Source organism: Drosophila pseudoobscura, chromosome X (assembly GCF_009870125.1).
Source record: "Drosophila pseudoobscura strain MV-25-SWS-2005 chromosome X, UCI_Dpse_MV25, whole genome shotgun sequence".
Classification (NCBI taxonomy): Eukaryota; Metazoa; Arthropoda; class Insecta; order Diptera; family Drosophilidae; genus Drosophila; species Drosophila pseudoobscura.
In genome coordinates, this window is record NC_046683.1 from 9,313,004 (window position 1) to 9,329,968 (window position 16,965).

At 44.8% G+C, this 16,965-nt stretch overlaps 3 protein-coding genes across 3 annotated transcripts; 1 reads left to right on the forward strand and 2 right to left on the reverse strand.

The window, feature by feature from the left end:
* Positions 1-8,292: 8,292 nt before the first annotated feature.
* Positions 8,293-9,238, reverse strand: LOC26532767 (uncharacterized). The gene is made up of 3 exons (XM_033382395.1): positions 9,159-9,238; positions 8,738-9,105; positions 8,293-8,681 (listed from the first exon to the last, which is right to left on the reverse strand). The coding sequence occupies exons 1-3, from the start codon at positions 9,197-9,199 to the stop codon at positions 8,425-8,427; spliced, it is 666 nt and encodes a 221-aa protein (XP_033238286.1). The 5' UTR covers positions 9,200-9,238; the 3' UTR covers positions 8,293-8,424.
* A 2,013-nt stretch (positions 9,239-11,251) lies between these two features.
* Positions 11,252-13,844, forward strand: ppk8 (pickpocket 8). Its single transcript, XM_001354991.3, has 5 exons — positions 11,252-11,460; positions 11,529-11,832; positions 11,895-12,043; positions 12,687-13,489; positions 13,547-13,844. Exons 1-5 carry the CDS (start codon positions 11,252-11,254, stop codon positions 13,816-13,818), a joined length of 1,737 nt encoding a protein of 578 aa, XP_001355027.2. The 3' UTR covers positions 13,819-13,844.
* On the reverse strand, positions 13,441-15,768 carry LOC4814438 (nucleolar complex protein 4 homolog B). Its single transcript, XM_001354990.3, has 4 exons — positions 15,525-15,768; positions 14,758-15,460; positions 14,160-14,689; positions 13,441-13,951 (listed from the first exon to the last, which is right to left on the reverse strand). Exons 1-4 carry the CDS (start codon positions 15,657-15,659, stop codon positions 13,835-13,837), a joined length of 1,485 nt encoding a protein of 494 aa, XP_001355026.2. The 5' UTR covers positions 15,660-15,768; the 3' UTR covers positions 13,441-13,834.
* Positions 15,769-16,965: the final 1,197 nt, after the last annotated feature.

Genomic DNA, 16,965 nt, shown 5'->3' on the forward strand with positions numbered 1-16,965 from the left:
AGATACATATGAGAAAGAACACAAGTTTACATAGGGCTGTATATTGGTAGATTTAAAGATGACTAATACCTTAAGAGTCCCGGCTAAATCTCTTCTCTAGCCTTCAATTAAATCTCTTCCAATACGTTTCCTTATGTTAAGTAATAGCTTTCCCATTTGTTTTTCTCAGTGGCTTGAGGACTGACTTCGTGTGAGACTTCGGCTGCGGTATCGGATCTCTTGGGGGGGACGGGGGGTGTGGCAGAAGACTGGCGGATAGATAGAAGGGGGGGGAAGGGGGGATAATAATTTGGGTGATTCAATTCAGTTTGTGCAACGAGCGGCGCAGCCAAAACTTTGAGAGAAAGAAATCGGATTCCTAGTCCTGGGCCTGGTCCATGGCCCAGAGTGCGGAGTGCGGGTGTTCGTCAGGCAGAAAAAGAACAAATGAATACGTAGCTATCCCACTCTGCCGCTCCCTTGGTAACCTCCGCCGTATTGGGTATTGAAATGCAAATGGTCGCTGGCCTGCCGAAATTAAATTATGTGGAAGTAATGATAACCCTTCTATCCCAATGCCCGATGCCCGATGCCCGATGCCCGATGCCCACTCAAACCCGAACCCGAACCACATTTGCCTCTCGCCAGCCGCATCCCCTCCTGCCGTCCTGCCCTCCTGCCGGCCTGCCGCACTGCCCCGTTTCCCCGTGTCATCAGCCTCTGGCGGGGTCTTCATTTAACTGGCGACGTAACGCCTTTTTTGGCAGCTGTCTTCATTGTGTCCTCTAGTCCACATCCATTTCCTCGACTCCTCGTATCTGGCTCTCCTCTGCAGGATGACTGCACTCGTGGCCGGACCTCGTTTATATCCTGATAGAGGAAAATGCGGGAAACTCTGGTGGAAGCTCTGAGAGGGATTGGAAAATGAATTGGGTAGGTGTGTCGCCAGCAGCCGCTAACGGCAATTAATTGTTTGCTAAAGTGTCTTCGCACTTAGTGCAAAGTGGGCCGTGGAAATTGGTGTGGGCCTCACACAGACGCAGGCCGAACGCCCCCATCCAAAAAAATAAAAAAAAAGACGGTAGCTCTTTTTTAACATCTGCTCTGAGATTGAAAGGTGCAAAAGAATTTCGTTTTTTTTTTCTTTGCAGAGCTGTCAATGATGTATCTGTGTGTGCAGCTATCCTTTGGTTTCAGTACACTTCGAAATCAATCAAAAATTCGGTTCTCTCATCAGTATTTCGCTTTTAATCGATAAACGATTATATACTGAGATTATAATATAATAGAAGATCGATTAAGCCCCAAAATCGTTTTAAAAATTAAAAAAAAAGCCCGTTATGGCCACTTCGAGCACTTTTATAATTTTCTCTCGGCATCTGCAGCGCCAATATCCAAACAAATAATGGTTTTGGAAAGAGAAATGTATAAACTTTCAAGTGATTTTTGATTTGTGTAACCACAGTGGATTTAACTGAAAATATATGAAGCTAAAGTTGAAGTTTTCGACCACTTTTTACGTTCCTTTAACTTCCTTTAAGACTACTGCCTCGATGATATTTCTTGGGCACAATTTCTCGTTCCCAATGTAATCTACAATCTACCACATTCGAGTCTACAAATAATTTAAATCTTGGATTAGAAGCCTTGGAATAATTCAAGCAAACATCAGGTTGTGGTTCTGGGTTTCCTTTTCCAACGAGAGAGTAACCCTGTCCCTTCCAAGACTTGGTAGATCTCTGTAGGTAATATATTTTAATTTTGGGCAATGACCTGGAATCCATAAATGTGCAGAGTCTGCAACACTTAGAAGCCTTAAGTCTTTAGACGGTATGATCCAATAAAGTCTATAAAAATCACTGCAATGCCACATAACTGTAGTAACCTTAGCCGTGTTCAGAAGTGCAGAAGAATGATGATGGCAAATTCCCGATCAGGATCGCACCAAACAATGACCCCGATGACATGTGCTGCATTTGCCTTGAGAGGACTGTGCGGCTTTTGCTGTTCTTCGCTCATGGAGGCGACTATTGGCCTTGAGAGTCGCCCCTGTCCTCTGTGCCGCTCCGATAAAGATGGAACCCAAACTGAAGCAACCCAGAAAGAAACAAACAAACATTTTGATCAAGTTTTCGCCGCAGGAGAAAGATCGGTCAGATGCACTGCACTGCTAAAACCCAAGCCCAAAGAAGATCCAATCGAAAGAAAACTTTCACAAGTTTCGTAAGGATATATTGTATGCTACAGATGGGGTAAAAATTGTGTGTGCTAGTAGCTCCCATTGACCGAAAGCTCCCGCAGACGAACACCAGGCCCTCGCCAGCGCCATCGGCTCGCCCGAGAGCCTCTACGTGCTCTGCGTTTCCTAGATATTTCATTGCTAGACAAGTGATTGACTTAATGCTAATTCGCGACTCAATTGTTTCAAATTTTTGGCCAGCCAACACAGAAATGCAGCTACCCCACCCGACTGTCCAGCGGTCCGGCGGTCCGGCAGACCAGCAGTCCGTGCGGACAGATAACGATGGCACATTCCATCCCAGTAAGGGGCCTGGGCATGGGGCTGGGTAGCTGTGGAAAGGACAATACTGCCGCCTCGTTGCGCTGTAATCCACTCAAGGCGCTTGGCTACTTAAGAACAGCGACAGCGACTGTCCGTCCGTCTGTCTGCAGAAGTAGCAGTGGCAGTGGCAGTGGCAGTGGCAGCAACAACAATTGACGAAATTGTTTTCGTGACTTAAATTTTTGCGTGCTGCTGCTGCTGTGCTGCTGCTGCTGTTGGGCTTGGACGTGTTTGGAAAGCATATGATGTGATTTGCCATCAAATTGAGTTGTCTTGTCAGCCAGCGACTGCTCTGTATCTGTATCTGTATCTGTGTCTATATCTCGTTCTGTATATATTGTGGGAATGTATCCATATAGCAAGGCTGTATATGTATGTCTGGAGAGCACACGCCTCTGGTTTGGGGCAGAAATGCAATTAAATTTGGAAAAATATCAACAGCCAAGACAGAATAATAGTTTATAATAGCAAAAGTGGGTCTCGGTGGGTGAGTGGGGGGGGCTGGCAAGCGCCTTTATGATAGGCAAAGGCACAAGAGCCTGGGTTGTCTTTAAATAAATACACTCAAGTGGCTCGCTCAGCTGCAGGGTTGGGTAGGAATCCACCCATGGACACCTCCCGGGCTGTGTGTGTATTTTTTGGGGTGCCAAAGTGAGATGTGGATGAAAGTTTGCACGAGTCTAAACTGAAATAGAACTCCGGACGAGATGGCTGCTAATGCCGGGGCGAAAAGTCCTGTGCAAATTGTGTGCGTGGCCCCAAGTTAAGATCCTTTGGTCGCACCAGAACTCGGGTACAGTGCGCGGCAGTAATGTAAGTGGCAGCCGGCCTGCAGACAGCCTATCAAGTTCATATAATATTGCAACTTTTGCCGGTCTTATGGCACCGAAACGCAGCTTCACGGAGAAAACGTATAGACATTTTGTACAGCAACTAAATTACACAATGTTAATATTTGTTATGTAAATATGTATCCGTGTATGGATGGATGAATGGATGGACTACGGACGGACGGACGGATGGACGGATGGACGGACGGAGGCACCAGCAAAGTGCAACATCAACGCCTACGGTTTGTTCTGCTCTGTTCTGTTCTGTTTATTTCTTATATCTACAAACACAAAAGGCCTACTACTGCCTACTGCCATTCAAATGTGTGTGGGTGTATGTTTATATTCTAGAGATGGAGAAGTATCATTTGTGGATGGAATGGATGTGCAATGTGCTATTTAAATAAACCGAAACCCCTCCTCAAAATGCTCGCAATTCGCAATAACAACAAAAGCAAATGACAGGAATCGCTCTTCTCGATTCTGTTTCTGTCTCAGTCTCAGTTCTGTGCCTCTCCATCCCTGGGGCACGAAAATTCCAAGGAAAACAATACTGCTCGGAGGTCTGCACGAGACTCACCTTAGTGCTGGATAACGCCGATGTAAGTCGTGTCTGAGTTCACTTTCGGACTGTGTAGCGATCACAGTTCATAGTTCAACCACAATTCAACATAACTCCCGAGTTCCCAGAAGTAGGATGGAAATTTAAGAGGCAGATATTCATTCCTTAATTCCTCAACAAAAATGTATACGAAACTAATTGTCGACACTCTTTTGGGGAAGCTTGAGCTAGACTTGGTTTGGTTTTTTTATGGTCTTTGGTCTATATCAGACGACGTCATCAGATCTGAAGTGCATATTCCTTGAGGTCTCTTTTAGTACACCAGTTAATGTGAGGTTCTTCAACGACATCCCATCACAGGATTGGCATTCATAGGACTGTACTTAACCCCCAGTTGGATGTTCGAAAGACGGACGGATCTCACCGTATCTTCTCCCTCTTACAAGCACTGAAAGTGAGCATTGTGGTAGTCTATTTGTGGTAGTTTTTCTTTTACCAATCTTTGCAAACAGTTCGATATCACTTCTCCTTTGAAAGCAAATATTGCGGAAATTAAATGAGAGGAGAGACTTTCGACTACAAATTAATTCAATGAATTCCAATGAATTTTACATTTTTTCCAAAAGAGGACCTCTAACCCATTTTACCTTCCCTTTTTCGTTAATTTTCTCATTACATTTCTTTCTGGCGGCCGGCACCTTTTCCGCCCAGAGTTTTCCAATTTCCCAAATCCATTTTTTATTAAAAAAAAAGTTCAAAAAGGGAACAACTTTTGATTTCTAAACAAATTATTTTTCTTTTTTAAAAGGTGGAGAGTTCATTAGTTAAATTTGATTGACATTCGTCACAGGTAAGGGAAGAAACAGATTTCTCGAAGGAGTTTCCTTTATGGCAAGGAAATGCTTTGTGGGAGAAGGAAAACAGACCTGATCGTACTGTTACTCCGAGAATTCAAACATCTTTGATGGCAATGACTTGGGGAAGACCCAAAATATTTTGGGATGTTTGATTTGGAAGCGTCTTTTACTAATTACTTAAACGATTAATGAGGAGAAGCGTCATCGCATCGCCTGGTGGCTTATAATCGTCACAGGATAAACAAACACACGCAAAAACCAGTTGGAATCGGGCTAAATATATGTATATAGAAAACCACAAAATGATATAATGTCCCTTGGATAACCCACAGCGCAAAACGCACACAAAAAGCGGACAGACAGGGAGAAGCTTTAAAACAATTAATTATAAATTTATAGAGCCCGCAAGGAGCAGGAAATGGGAGACGGAGATGGGGGGATGGAGATGGAGATTGGGGCACTGGTGTATACATAAGTGTGGGGAACAAATGCAGACATTTAAATAGCTCGACTAACAAAAGCCAGTCAGCATATCACACACACACACACACACACACACCCACACGTAATACTTATATAAGTTCCATGGCAAAAGGACGGATAGAGGGACAGACAGGATCGACAGAGACACTGAGTGGGGCAGAAGCTGAAGCAAAAAAGGAGTGAAAATGGATTTCCATTTAAGGCGGCATGTTGAGCACATTGTTTTTATTAAGTGTCGCATGATATGTGCGATAAATATATACACACACGTACATTCTATATATGTATTTCTCGCACTGTATCTGTGTGTGTGTTTGTCTGTGAAGCGCCATTCACATAAACACTTCAAGTGGCAACATGACGTGCAACTAATCCGTTGCCCAAAAAATATGTTACAAGTGGGCAAAAGCGGTCGAGAGGGTCCCAAGGACACACAGACATTCGTACGGACAGACAGTTGGACAGAAACAATGGAGTCAGATATGAATGATACCGTATAAAATGTAGAACACAGCGGTAGCTTAGCCGCGAACTATGAAACTAGAGGATAGACCTGTCGATAGTGTTTCGTTAAAGGGAGAAAGAAGGTCGATTGAAGCCAGCACAAATGAGACATCGAATAAGTTGATTATTGAATGATTTACTTGCCATTTATCCTGCCGATGTCCACTGTGCAGGGACATCATAAAACAGCTGCCGACCCAGGCACAAAGATGATGACGACTACGAGGGGGCGATGGTAATGATGATGATGCTTTGACCCGAAGGGCAGGGCAGTGGCAGTGGCAGTCGCAGTCTCTGTCACTCCCTTTCTATATAATGCGCGCTAAATACATACATAGTTTGAAAATAGTTTTGAACCCTTTCATCAGGCAACCCCACCAGTCCCAGACCACCAACACCCACACCCACAGCAACACCAACTGAGCTCTGGCTTGGCCGCAAACAAACAAAAAACCCATGGGAACTCCACTCGTGGTTCGGCGGGCCGGCACACAGCACAGGCGGGGGCAAAGGGCGAATGGAAGGCACTGTGCAAAAGTGGAAAAGCAGAAGTGACACTGGCCTGCCAGAGAGCATTGGCGGCTGTCATTTTCCATCCTTTTTTTTTGTATTTTTTGGCAGCCTTCCCCATAGTTTTGTTTGGTTTTGACTGTCATACGACCTTTTTTGTCGCATTTTCGGCGAGTTACATTTTGTCACTCTCCTTAGCATCATTTCATCAGCATTTGAGTGGGACAGGAGCGGGACTGCACTGCTTTCTGCTGATAAATGAAAGACGAAGTCGAACAGTCCTGTTCCTGCTCTGCCCTGTCCCCTCATAGCCACATCCACACCCACAGACCCAATCCCAGACCCAATCCCAGTCCCAGTCTGTCTGAGTCTGTCGGAATGAATGTTGCAACTAAATGAATAAATGGAAATTAGTGCCAAAAAGGCAACGATGCGCATACAATGAACCTCAGGACACAGGAAGGTTCCTATCCTGTGTCCCTCACCCGAACGGAAATCAGAAAATGCATTTTTCATAGATGTGTTCTCATCTTGTATTAAGTATACGCCACGTTAACTTCAAGCCGCTTAACGCCCTTCTTCCTTCGGTTTGAGGAACTTTAAGAACATTTAAATTTGCAATTTGCACGGAAATAATTTAGAAATATTTCACATTAAGTTTTACAAATATATTCCAAATAAAAGAAGATTAAAATATTAATGTCCAATAATTAAATTCAAAAATTAGTGCTTATTCAATATCGGAGATCTTTGGAATCAAAGACCAAAAAGAAACTTATTATTATCATCTTAATTCCGAGGTTTCCCTGTGGATTCTCTGTGGAATGTATCAAGGCATTCCCTTAAGGGGCCTAGCTAAGTTGGATGTGGATTCCAATCAGCTTCTTTCATCAGCCTATACCCTCCACATGAAAGATTCGCTTCCATTGTTCCACAGGTGTCCAGATAAGATGTTCCGTGTATAAAAAGATTATTCTACTATTCAAATCTCTCATTTCAACTCTGAATTATTGTGATAGTCCCTAACACATTTTTGGGCAAGAACTAATTAAATCAAACAATTTAAAAATTGTATATGCCACAGAACTAGAGGACCTTGATTGATGGCTAGCAAAATTCTATACAATACTCAATAAAGAATTTTAAAAAGTTAATTCTAATACTGTCCCCTTGAATCCAATCCTATCGCAGCTAGGGGTCGTAGCGTTCTTGACCTCAGAGAACTCATGGATCTTGTGCGCAGAGTGGTCATGCTACCATCCTGCTGAAGGACTTTAGGAAGTTATTCGGAGTGTCTATTCTGTCCTTCTGTAGGCCTTGGTGGTTACTTTTATTCCTTGGTCCTTCTTGCCGATCCGAGCACCCAATATACATATGATCCTTGTGACCCCTGCCTTGAATACTATTTAAAAATAAACGTTAACGGAGCTCGGGGATCCCTATGGAGTGAAGGCCTTAAATGCACGTCCATAATCGATAAGTTTCACTTCTTGCCATTGATTTGTCGCTGCAACATGCAAAACCGGTTGTAATTTCTGTTTAAATGTCAGCGATTTATGTACATTTTTGCCGACTTTTCCTACTCTCATTTAAAGCCACCGTCTGCTCAAATCCCCACCAAACCCCGACTGGGGCAGAAGCAGGAGCAGGAGCAGGAATATTATCGTATAATTCAGGGCAAACTGTGAGAAAGGGGAGCAGCGCATTGAAGCGAACGCATATCTATCATTAATATCGCTGCAGTCAGCTGCTGTTGTGCTCAAAAAAAAAAAAAAAGCCAGCAGCAAAAAAAGAATGAGGAATACGGTCCGATTCGCAGCCGAAGCTGGGACTACTCTTGCCGGCAGGCCGTTGCTGGGATACCGTATAATACAGTGTATTTCCTTGATGCTAGTGGAATGGACTCCCATATCCGCTTATATTTTGTTCAAACTTAAATACTGAATAAAGCAAAAAGACTTACTCAGATATCATATTCCTTACGTCCGAGATTTCGCGAATATGCTCAACAGTCTTTGCCGCAAACGGGTTGTGACATTGCTTCCATTCCTCGAATGGGGTCTCCAGGAAAGCTGCATAGTTTAGCTACAGCTGATTCTCACGGAATGTAATTAATATGCATTAATCCTTAGCGCTCTAGTGGCTGGATCTTCGATACATATAGTGGATATGACTCCTTTGCATGCAAAGGGTATACAAAGTGGCACACACACACAACCATTCGTAGCCATGAATGCTAACACACACACACACACGCGAACATCCAGCCAGGGATCGCTGGCATTGTGTGGCCCTGAGGTTTGCTGTGGCAGCACTGGCTGGAGCTGGAGCAGGAGCAGGAGCAGAGCCGGAGCAGTTGCAGTAGCAGTAACTGACTGCTGAACTACTGCCAACTGCAATTAATCATTTTTCTATCATTTTCAGATTTTTTACACACACTCACACTCACATATGGACACCCAAACACCCACACCCACACATGCGGTGCATGGGGCATATGCATGAGCCTGGGGTAAGTTATGATTTTTCACGATGCTGTTCTCCGATTTCTTCTTCTCGTTTTTCCTTTTTCCTGGCGTCTTTTTTCTTTCGCTTGCAGTACACATTTTTGGGAGGGAAAGTTCGGTGTGCTTGCGGCAAGCTAAAGAGCAATAGCCACATGCAACATGGAGCAGGCCACGGGCAAAAATCACATGATAATTGAGGTGCCTAATGCGTATGTATGTGGTGCGAGCCGTCAGACTCCAGGCGATCCACAGGCAGGAGAGTGTGTTAACTACAGTGGCAACTCTCCTGATGATCCAGCATTGGCTACCCCTAGAAGAAGTAATTATATTAATAGCAGATCAATTATTTTTTGGATTTCTTACCGTTTGGATGTGAATATTCTTCTTCCGAAAGGACATGCCATCTGATCAGAGTGAAACTTGGTAATATAATCTGTTGAAGCGACACCAAGTGACTGCAGTGGAACCCCTTTTGGTCGGACAGCACTTTAGAGACATCTCGCTAAGAAAAAATGATAGTATTATTTAAAGCCATGTCTATGCTTTTACAAGATTGTGGCATAATTTTGATCCAACTCTGGCTGAGAAGATTTAAGCTAATTTCTTAATATGAAACGCACTGTACGGCATACAGCTTATGTAGATAGATATGCACATAGCCCCACACATATCTATTTAGAGGCACATGTCTGCTTTTAGCCGCCGTAAATTGCAGCGTCGTCGCCGGCCTAAACGATTTCTAATGGCGAGGCACAGCGGGCGCCAACGAGCAGCGGGCGCCTCCGTTCCCCCTCCATACCCACATCCCACGTTCATCCATCTCCAAAAGTGTATGTATGTATGTGCACACAACACATCTTTGCAGGCATACATCTCCATGGACATATGTATGTACATAGATTAGGTCAATTTGCTGGTAACTTTTGATGATGCCCCAGCACATTTACATCCTTTGGCCAAGGAGAGAGCCAAAGGCAAAAACTTTCCGTTGATGGTCGGCCAGCCTGGTCACTCATTGATGCGGATACATCCGGGATGGGTGCCCCACAATGTCTGTGTGCTTGTGTGTGTGTGTGGATCCAGACGGGCATATTGCATCATCAAGTATAAACTGCTAACAAGTCAACAAGACCAACAACCAGAAGCAGCAGCAGCAGCAGCAGCGGCAGCAGCAGCAGCAGAACACTGTCAGTCCAGTCCAATCCAATCCAGTCGTGGCTCAGTCAGGCATTCCCATGGGACATTTGGTCAGCTTGGTCAGGTTAAGTGTTTTATGAACTTGTTTCAATGAAGTCATACAATGTGCGTGTGCGTATGCGTATGCAGGTGCCATGTGCCATGTGCCATGTGGCATGTGGTGACTGGCAAGGAGGCAACCAAGTCCTGCTGCTCCTCCGCCTGACTAGGGTCTGGCCATCGCCATCGCCAGCGCCAGCGCCACTGTCGTCTCTTGCCATTGAAGCTTTTAATTTGATTTTCGTTCAAGTGTCGTTTTCTGTGGTTCTCCAGTGTCTGTCTCCCTCTGAACCCTGCAGCACTTCCTCCCAGTGTGTGCACGTTTATGTGCATGGGTATGCGTATGCGTGTGTGTATGTGTTTCCGTACTAACTTGAGCCCTATTGCTGCCTCTTCTACTTCTCCTTTGGCTTCTGTTACGGTTTCCTACTTTTGCTGGCGATTTTGGTTCCGTTTCTGTTCTGTTTGTCCTAATGAGGCGGCATTCGTTTGACTCGCAAAATGCTCCAATTAAAGCCAGTTCGGGACAAAAGTAAAACGAAAATCTTGTCTTTTGCTCATTCACATGCAAATGAAACTTTTGATATATGATAGCCAGATTTGGACATTAAATTATTCCACTCTTTGAAAGACTGCACTCCCTAAGGACTGATTGTAATTGAATTTCTTGATTTCAATTCACCTATTACAAATAAACACTGCCCCACCAGCAAAAGCTCAGAGACTGACATAATTAGGAATCAAACAAGGAAGGATGGCTAGCAGAACATTTGAATTCCCCTTACACAATTCCAATAAGTCGTTTAATTTCAAAGACTAAGGGCATACGACACAGTTCAGCAATTGTTAGACTTCGGGCTCCGAATCCCATCTATAACCAACCAAGGGCTATGTACATGGCATACCCATGATAATTTCTACAAAATACTCGTCGTAAATCCTGACATAATTCGAATAAAACCACCTTACTGCCAACTTCAGTGCCTCACCAGACTGTACGTTGAACAATTCCCATGCTTTAGAGTATGTCTGAAGACAGAACCATCCAGCCAGAGAAGAAGAAACCACAGAAGCAAGCACAGTACAAGCGCAGAGGCACCCAAGCGGACGGGATAGAACAAATAAACAAATTGGGTAATTTGCAAATTGAAAATTGATGTAAAAATATGTACGCTTACCCCAGGGCCAGTTCCATGTGTTCATTCAGAGAGTGGCTGAAGATGCGGCAGCACCGAAGTCGCCGGCAATTGGGTCTCTTCTGGAGCCGCCAGCCATACCCAAAGTTATGCGGCAAGTCGCAGGCGAGGGCCCACATATCGATGGCCACGTGGCGGCGCATACTAGCCAGGAACACAGATGAGTTTTGTCGCAATACGACTATACATGGCTTGAAGTACATCAATAATGGGAAATTGCGCAGCAGCGACAGGTAATAACCACATAACATACACATTTGCACATGGCTACAGAGGATTAAGCTTACTCCTGTGCTGGCAGAGTGTTTTTTGGAGTCGCAATGCTGGCGGTTGTCTCAATGGCCGCCTACCTCATACATGACGCCTTCGACAAGTGGAACACCACCCCGGTGATAGTGGGTATTGATCCGGAGCTCACGTACATAACAAATGAGCCATTTCCCGCCGTCACCATTTGCAATCTAAACCAGGCCTTGTCCAGCAGAGTCGCGATCCTGGCCAATGACACGGCCGCTTATGCGATGCTGCAGGTGTTGTGCCGGCGCAAGGTGGATTATCAGCGGGTCAGCGAGGATCGGACCAACTGGGAGGAGTTCATAACTAATGTATGCAATAAGCTGTGCTTTAGAGTTTATTCCAAATTTCAACGGCCTTGTCTTTGCCACAGATATCGCAGCCATGCCAGTCGATGGTCATCGATTGTCGCTTCGGCGCCGACGACTATGAATGCGCGAGGATGTTCTATCCAATTGTCACCGATGAGGGCCTGTGCTGTGTATTTAACATGCTGCATCCACGTTACATGTACAAACGCAGGTATTTTTGCATATTTTCCACCCAGTTCACTCGCTTTTGGCCAGAAACACTCGAAAATAAACACGCACTTTACTCGCCAGCATGGTGTTCAATTTTTGTGCACCCATCTTTACGGTCATCGATGGTCCGTTTTGTTGTTCTCATCGATAGCTGCTCATCGATGAGGCGCGTGTTTACAGTATGTCATTATTATTCAATAAATTGCATAGCTCGCACCTATATATTGCTAATATTTACAGTAAGCAATGAATACAAGTTGAATTGGTAGAAGAACGCTTATACTACGCGACTAATTTGTTTTTAATACCAGTGCGACCCTGTTAGGTAAAACATATCGATGAGGCGCGTTAATTTGTATCTGAGTGTAATTGAATAAAAACAAACTGTATTGCACACTAAAGTCAATTAGAAATACATAAATCGGTAAATTTAAATTACCTTTCCAATAAGCTCAGGCATGCATACATATATTTCATTTTTCATTTGGCTCGATAGACGCCATATGCCAGGTTCGATAATGACCTAGCGCGTATGGAAGAGGCGCGGACATTTGAAAATGTGGTATTTTTAATTAAGTGTTCTAGCGCATTATCTACACATGCTCTTATCATCTTATTTTTTGTTGTTGTTGTTTCTCTTGCAGTGCTTCGTTCTCCCAACGAAATATGAGCTTACCCAAAGGCTACCAGGCTGTCAACTGGCATGCGGAGCTGGGATACAGGCGCGGCGCCAAGCATACGGACAGTGTGCTGTATCCGCGCCCAGCCCAGGGAACAGGCGAATCGCTGGGCCTGTCTCTGACGCTGGACGTGCAGGCCGATGCCTACTACTGCTCCTCATCGAGCAGCATTGGCTTCAAGATCGCTCTGCACAGTCCCAACGAGTCGCCCAATGTACGCGAGACGGGCGTCCTGCTGGCCCCCGGCATGGAGACCAAGCTCCGCATTGATCCGGCGAAAATCCGGACTGAAAATCATCTGCGCCGCGTCCACCGCAAATACAGGCGCTGTCTGTTCCGCAATGAGCTGAAGCTGCGATGGTTTGCTCATTACACGCAGCGCAACTGCGCCGCCGAACGCTTGTCGGGGCTGCTGCTCCGCCACTGCGGCTGTGTCTCATTCTACATGCCGCGCCTACACCGCAACGACACTATCTGCTCGGTGGGGAAGAGGGAGTGCGTGCAGCGGATTCGTTTCCGCACGAGCGAGGCGATGGAGGAATGCCTGGACGACTGCCTGCCCAGCTGCTTTGATCTGACCTTCAATACGATCGCCTACTCGACGAAGCTCTCGCACGACGGCCTCGCGGTGACCAATCCGAATCTCAGGGTCAACTTCAGCGACGCGTATGTGGAGCGCAATGTGGCGGTGGTGAATATGTACTTCAAGGACCAGTCATTTCGGGCCAGCAAGCAGACAGAGTTTATTGGGTTCTCCGACTTTCTCTGTGCGTAGATTCCAGGAGTCGCCTTGGAGTAATTAAAGTAATTTGTATCTCTTTCAGCCAATGTTGGTGGCCTGATGGGGCTGTTCCTGGGCTTCAGTTTCCTCTCCATAGCCGAGTGTCTGTACTTTGCCTTGATCCGACCCTGCCGCACCTGCTCCGAGCTGCGGCAGCTTCAACAGCAGCCGCAACAACGGCCGCCAGTAGCTTTCCATGCGACGAACAGGGCTTTTGTTCCAGGGAGCATAAATTATATTTCACCATCCAAATGGTTTCAAACCGAGTTGGCTCGTCCGAGGGGGCTCAACTACAACTACAATCATCCGGCTTAAATATTTAGAGTAAATTCTAGACTAGATCAAAGTGCTTGGTGACAGTGTCATGCTTGGCCAGCGCCAAAGTCTTGGTGTTCTCGTAACTCAGCATATACTGCTTGGCCTTGCTCTTCAATAGGTCATCGAATATCTGCGAGAGAAACACAAAGAAATCAATGAATCAATTGCAGATTAGCAATAGAAACTGTCGAAGGCAGTACAATCAATAAACAAAGCTAAATAATCAAACTTAAATATTTGTTTGGGTGTGTCTCTAAGAAAAACCTATTCATGACATCCCCGATGTCTCGTCCCCACTAATGATGGTTGTTCACTCACTAAACGTTGGTTTTACTCACCCTACTGTCCTCCACATCGAGCAGGGGCCCCAGATCGAACTCCATGATGGGCAGGGGATTGTTGATAAACGTGGCCGCATTGGCCACCTCGGGTATGGCGTTCTTTTGAAGGAAATGCAACTCCCAGAGCGAGCTATTGAGGGCCTCCGTTTTGACCGGATCCTTTTCCTTTTCATTATATGGGTCGCTGACCTGTTCGGCCAGCGGATCGCCGCGTATGAGCTTCTGTAGGCCAGTGTGGCGCAGCAAAAGGTTGCAGATGAAGCGAATCATGATCACGGCATCCTTGGGTGGACTTTTCAGGGCAAGACGAGCAAAGCGTTTGACAAAGGCCGCCACCAGATTTTCCGGCAAATGTGTCGAGGTGAGGAAAATGTCGGCCAAGTAAAACAGGCGAGACTTGTATTTGTTGCTGAAAACGCGAGCATGGAACATTTGGTACAGCTTCTCGTACACATCGGGATAGGTGATGTTCTGCTTCTGCATCAGGACGAAGATGCCCTGTAGCGCCAGCAGGGCGATGGGTCCATCTGCAAAGAGCATGGGAATCGATGAGAAACGTAAGCGAAGTATTTGTTGGCATTTTGCGTCGACGAACCATATTCATGCAGTGAGTTCATCAGGAAGTCAGTGACTCCGATGGGGTCCTCCATGTGGGGCAAAATGCGCTCCAGCAACACCACGAGCACCATGCGATGTAGATCTTCATCTATGCCGTTGCTTGAGGCGATTATGCCGCGCCAGATTTTGTTCAGTTTCTTGCGGGCCTTCTCGTAGGTGAAGCTCCGGTGCGACTTGTTCGTGTCCACATGGTACTTTTGCGCAGAGAGCACCGCCTTGCCCAGATCCAATTGGTTGACCAGCGACAGATAGTTCAGCGCCTTGATGGTGTCATGCTGGTAGTCTCCGGTGGGTGCCAGTTCGAGGGCGAACTTGATTGACAAATTGAGTACGTCCAGGTATTTGGTGTACTTTCCGAACTCCTTCAGCACAATGGTTCTCTCCGGGCCATTGATCAGAATTTCGAGAATACTCTTCAGCTTGCCGATGGGCCAGTCTCCCTCCACGAAGGGGCTTTCGGCCTCACTTTTAATCAGGGACATGCACACCTTGAGCGCCATCAGGGTCTCCACCTGAGACGTAGAGCCAATGCGGTCGAGCAGCAAAACCCACGTCTCTGTGTATAGGGAATCCCATTGTAACGCCTGCGTATCCAGTGACTCGCGCTTGAGCAAATTGGTGAAGATCACTTCCAGGACGGCCATTAGATCGTTCTGATCGATATTGGCGGGTTTCTGCCTCTGCAATGACATGGGATTAGCTTAATCAGTATCCGGCGTTGAGGAAATCTAAGCAAAGACTTACCAAATTCAGGATGAATTTAGCGAGAGGCGTCGGATCGAAAGTGCTGGCGTTCAGCATGGCATTGGCCTGAAGGCGCATCCTTCGCGTGTTCTGCTCTGTTAAGCTGGAGCCTTCAAATGAGGCGCGGCGTTTCATCTTTATTGTTTTTTCAATCAATTCTTAGTTTGAATTAATATTTAAAGTTTTAGAGTCCCGTCGAGCAACCACATGAGGCCGTGGGTGGGATTTATCGATAAGAAACATGCCCTCGGAAATTTATCGTCTCATTTAAAAAATATACCGTAAATATACTGACGAATTCAAGTTCTATTTTACATATTCCTCGTTTTGATCTTCCGTACAATATTACTAGCTATATGGACCATTTAGCCATGCCCTCATAGTTTTATACGATTGATGAATCAATTTTCTATTTGACTGGCTTGTTCTAAATTCCTGCTTTTATGGGATTTCCATATAACGTTGAAAATGAAATTTAATAGATTGATGGCATTGACAAAATATACCGATATACCATAAATATACCGATAAGCAAACGAACTTAACCCATTTAAGCCCCCTCCATTAAAGCAGTTCAACGACTTGAGGTAAGTTATGTAAAATTGTACTGATTCAAAACTCTTTTTGTAGATCCATGCCAAAAACCATGATATGTTTTACCTAAATATTCCAAAATTATTCAATCTTCAGTGTTTTGGATGGATTTTGAATCCTTGATTTTGATATTCGATTTAATATTACCACGTGAGGCCGTAGATAGGTATATATTGATACATCAATCTATCGATATATATCTTTTGGTGATAAAATATTTGTGGACAATACGTTTTTGAACTTTTTGGACATTAACGGAAATACTTTTCTGAGTTCACGGCAAATCGACAATATTCTTCAGTTGTTTCATTGTGGTTTTAATAAAAGTCTCTAGTCTTAATCTGTTATACATACATATACAAGCCACTGTTGATTCTACAGGCACAAAATATCGACTATTGTGTGCGATATACGAAAAGCGGCGTCGGGGGCTGCCACCTTGTTAGAAAAATTCTGTATTTTCTGGTATTATTTCCAGTTAATTAGCAAAATGATTGTCCGTAGTGCAGTCACTAACTAGAGAATTGTATGTTACTCCAAAAATGTTGATATTTTTAAAGATACTGAAACACTATATCGATACGTTTGACTATTTGTGACGCTTATACTGTCTTAATATAGTAAATTTATTTCCATTCACATTACCAATATCATATTTGTTTTAAAATAGTATATTGGACCGGCTAAGAGTGCAGTGTTTGGTTATTTTTTGAACACTTGCTTGATTTTAAGTTGAGCGGGCACTCGATTTATCTGGTATATTCTCCGATCGATTGTGCTACGTCTTATCGTCTCATCGATATTTCGCCTTGGCCTACCCGCTAAATTTAAGCGGTGAGTTCATTTG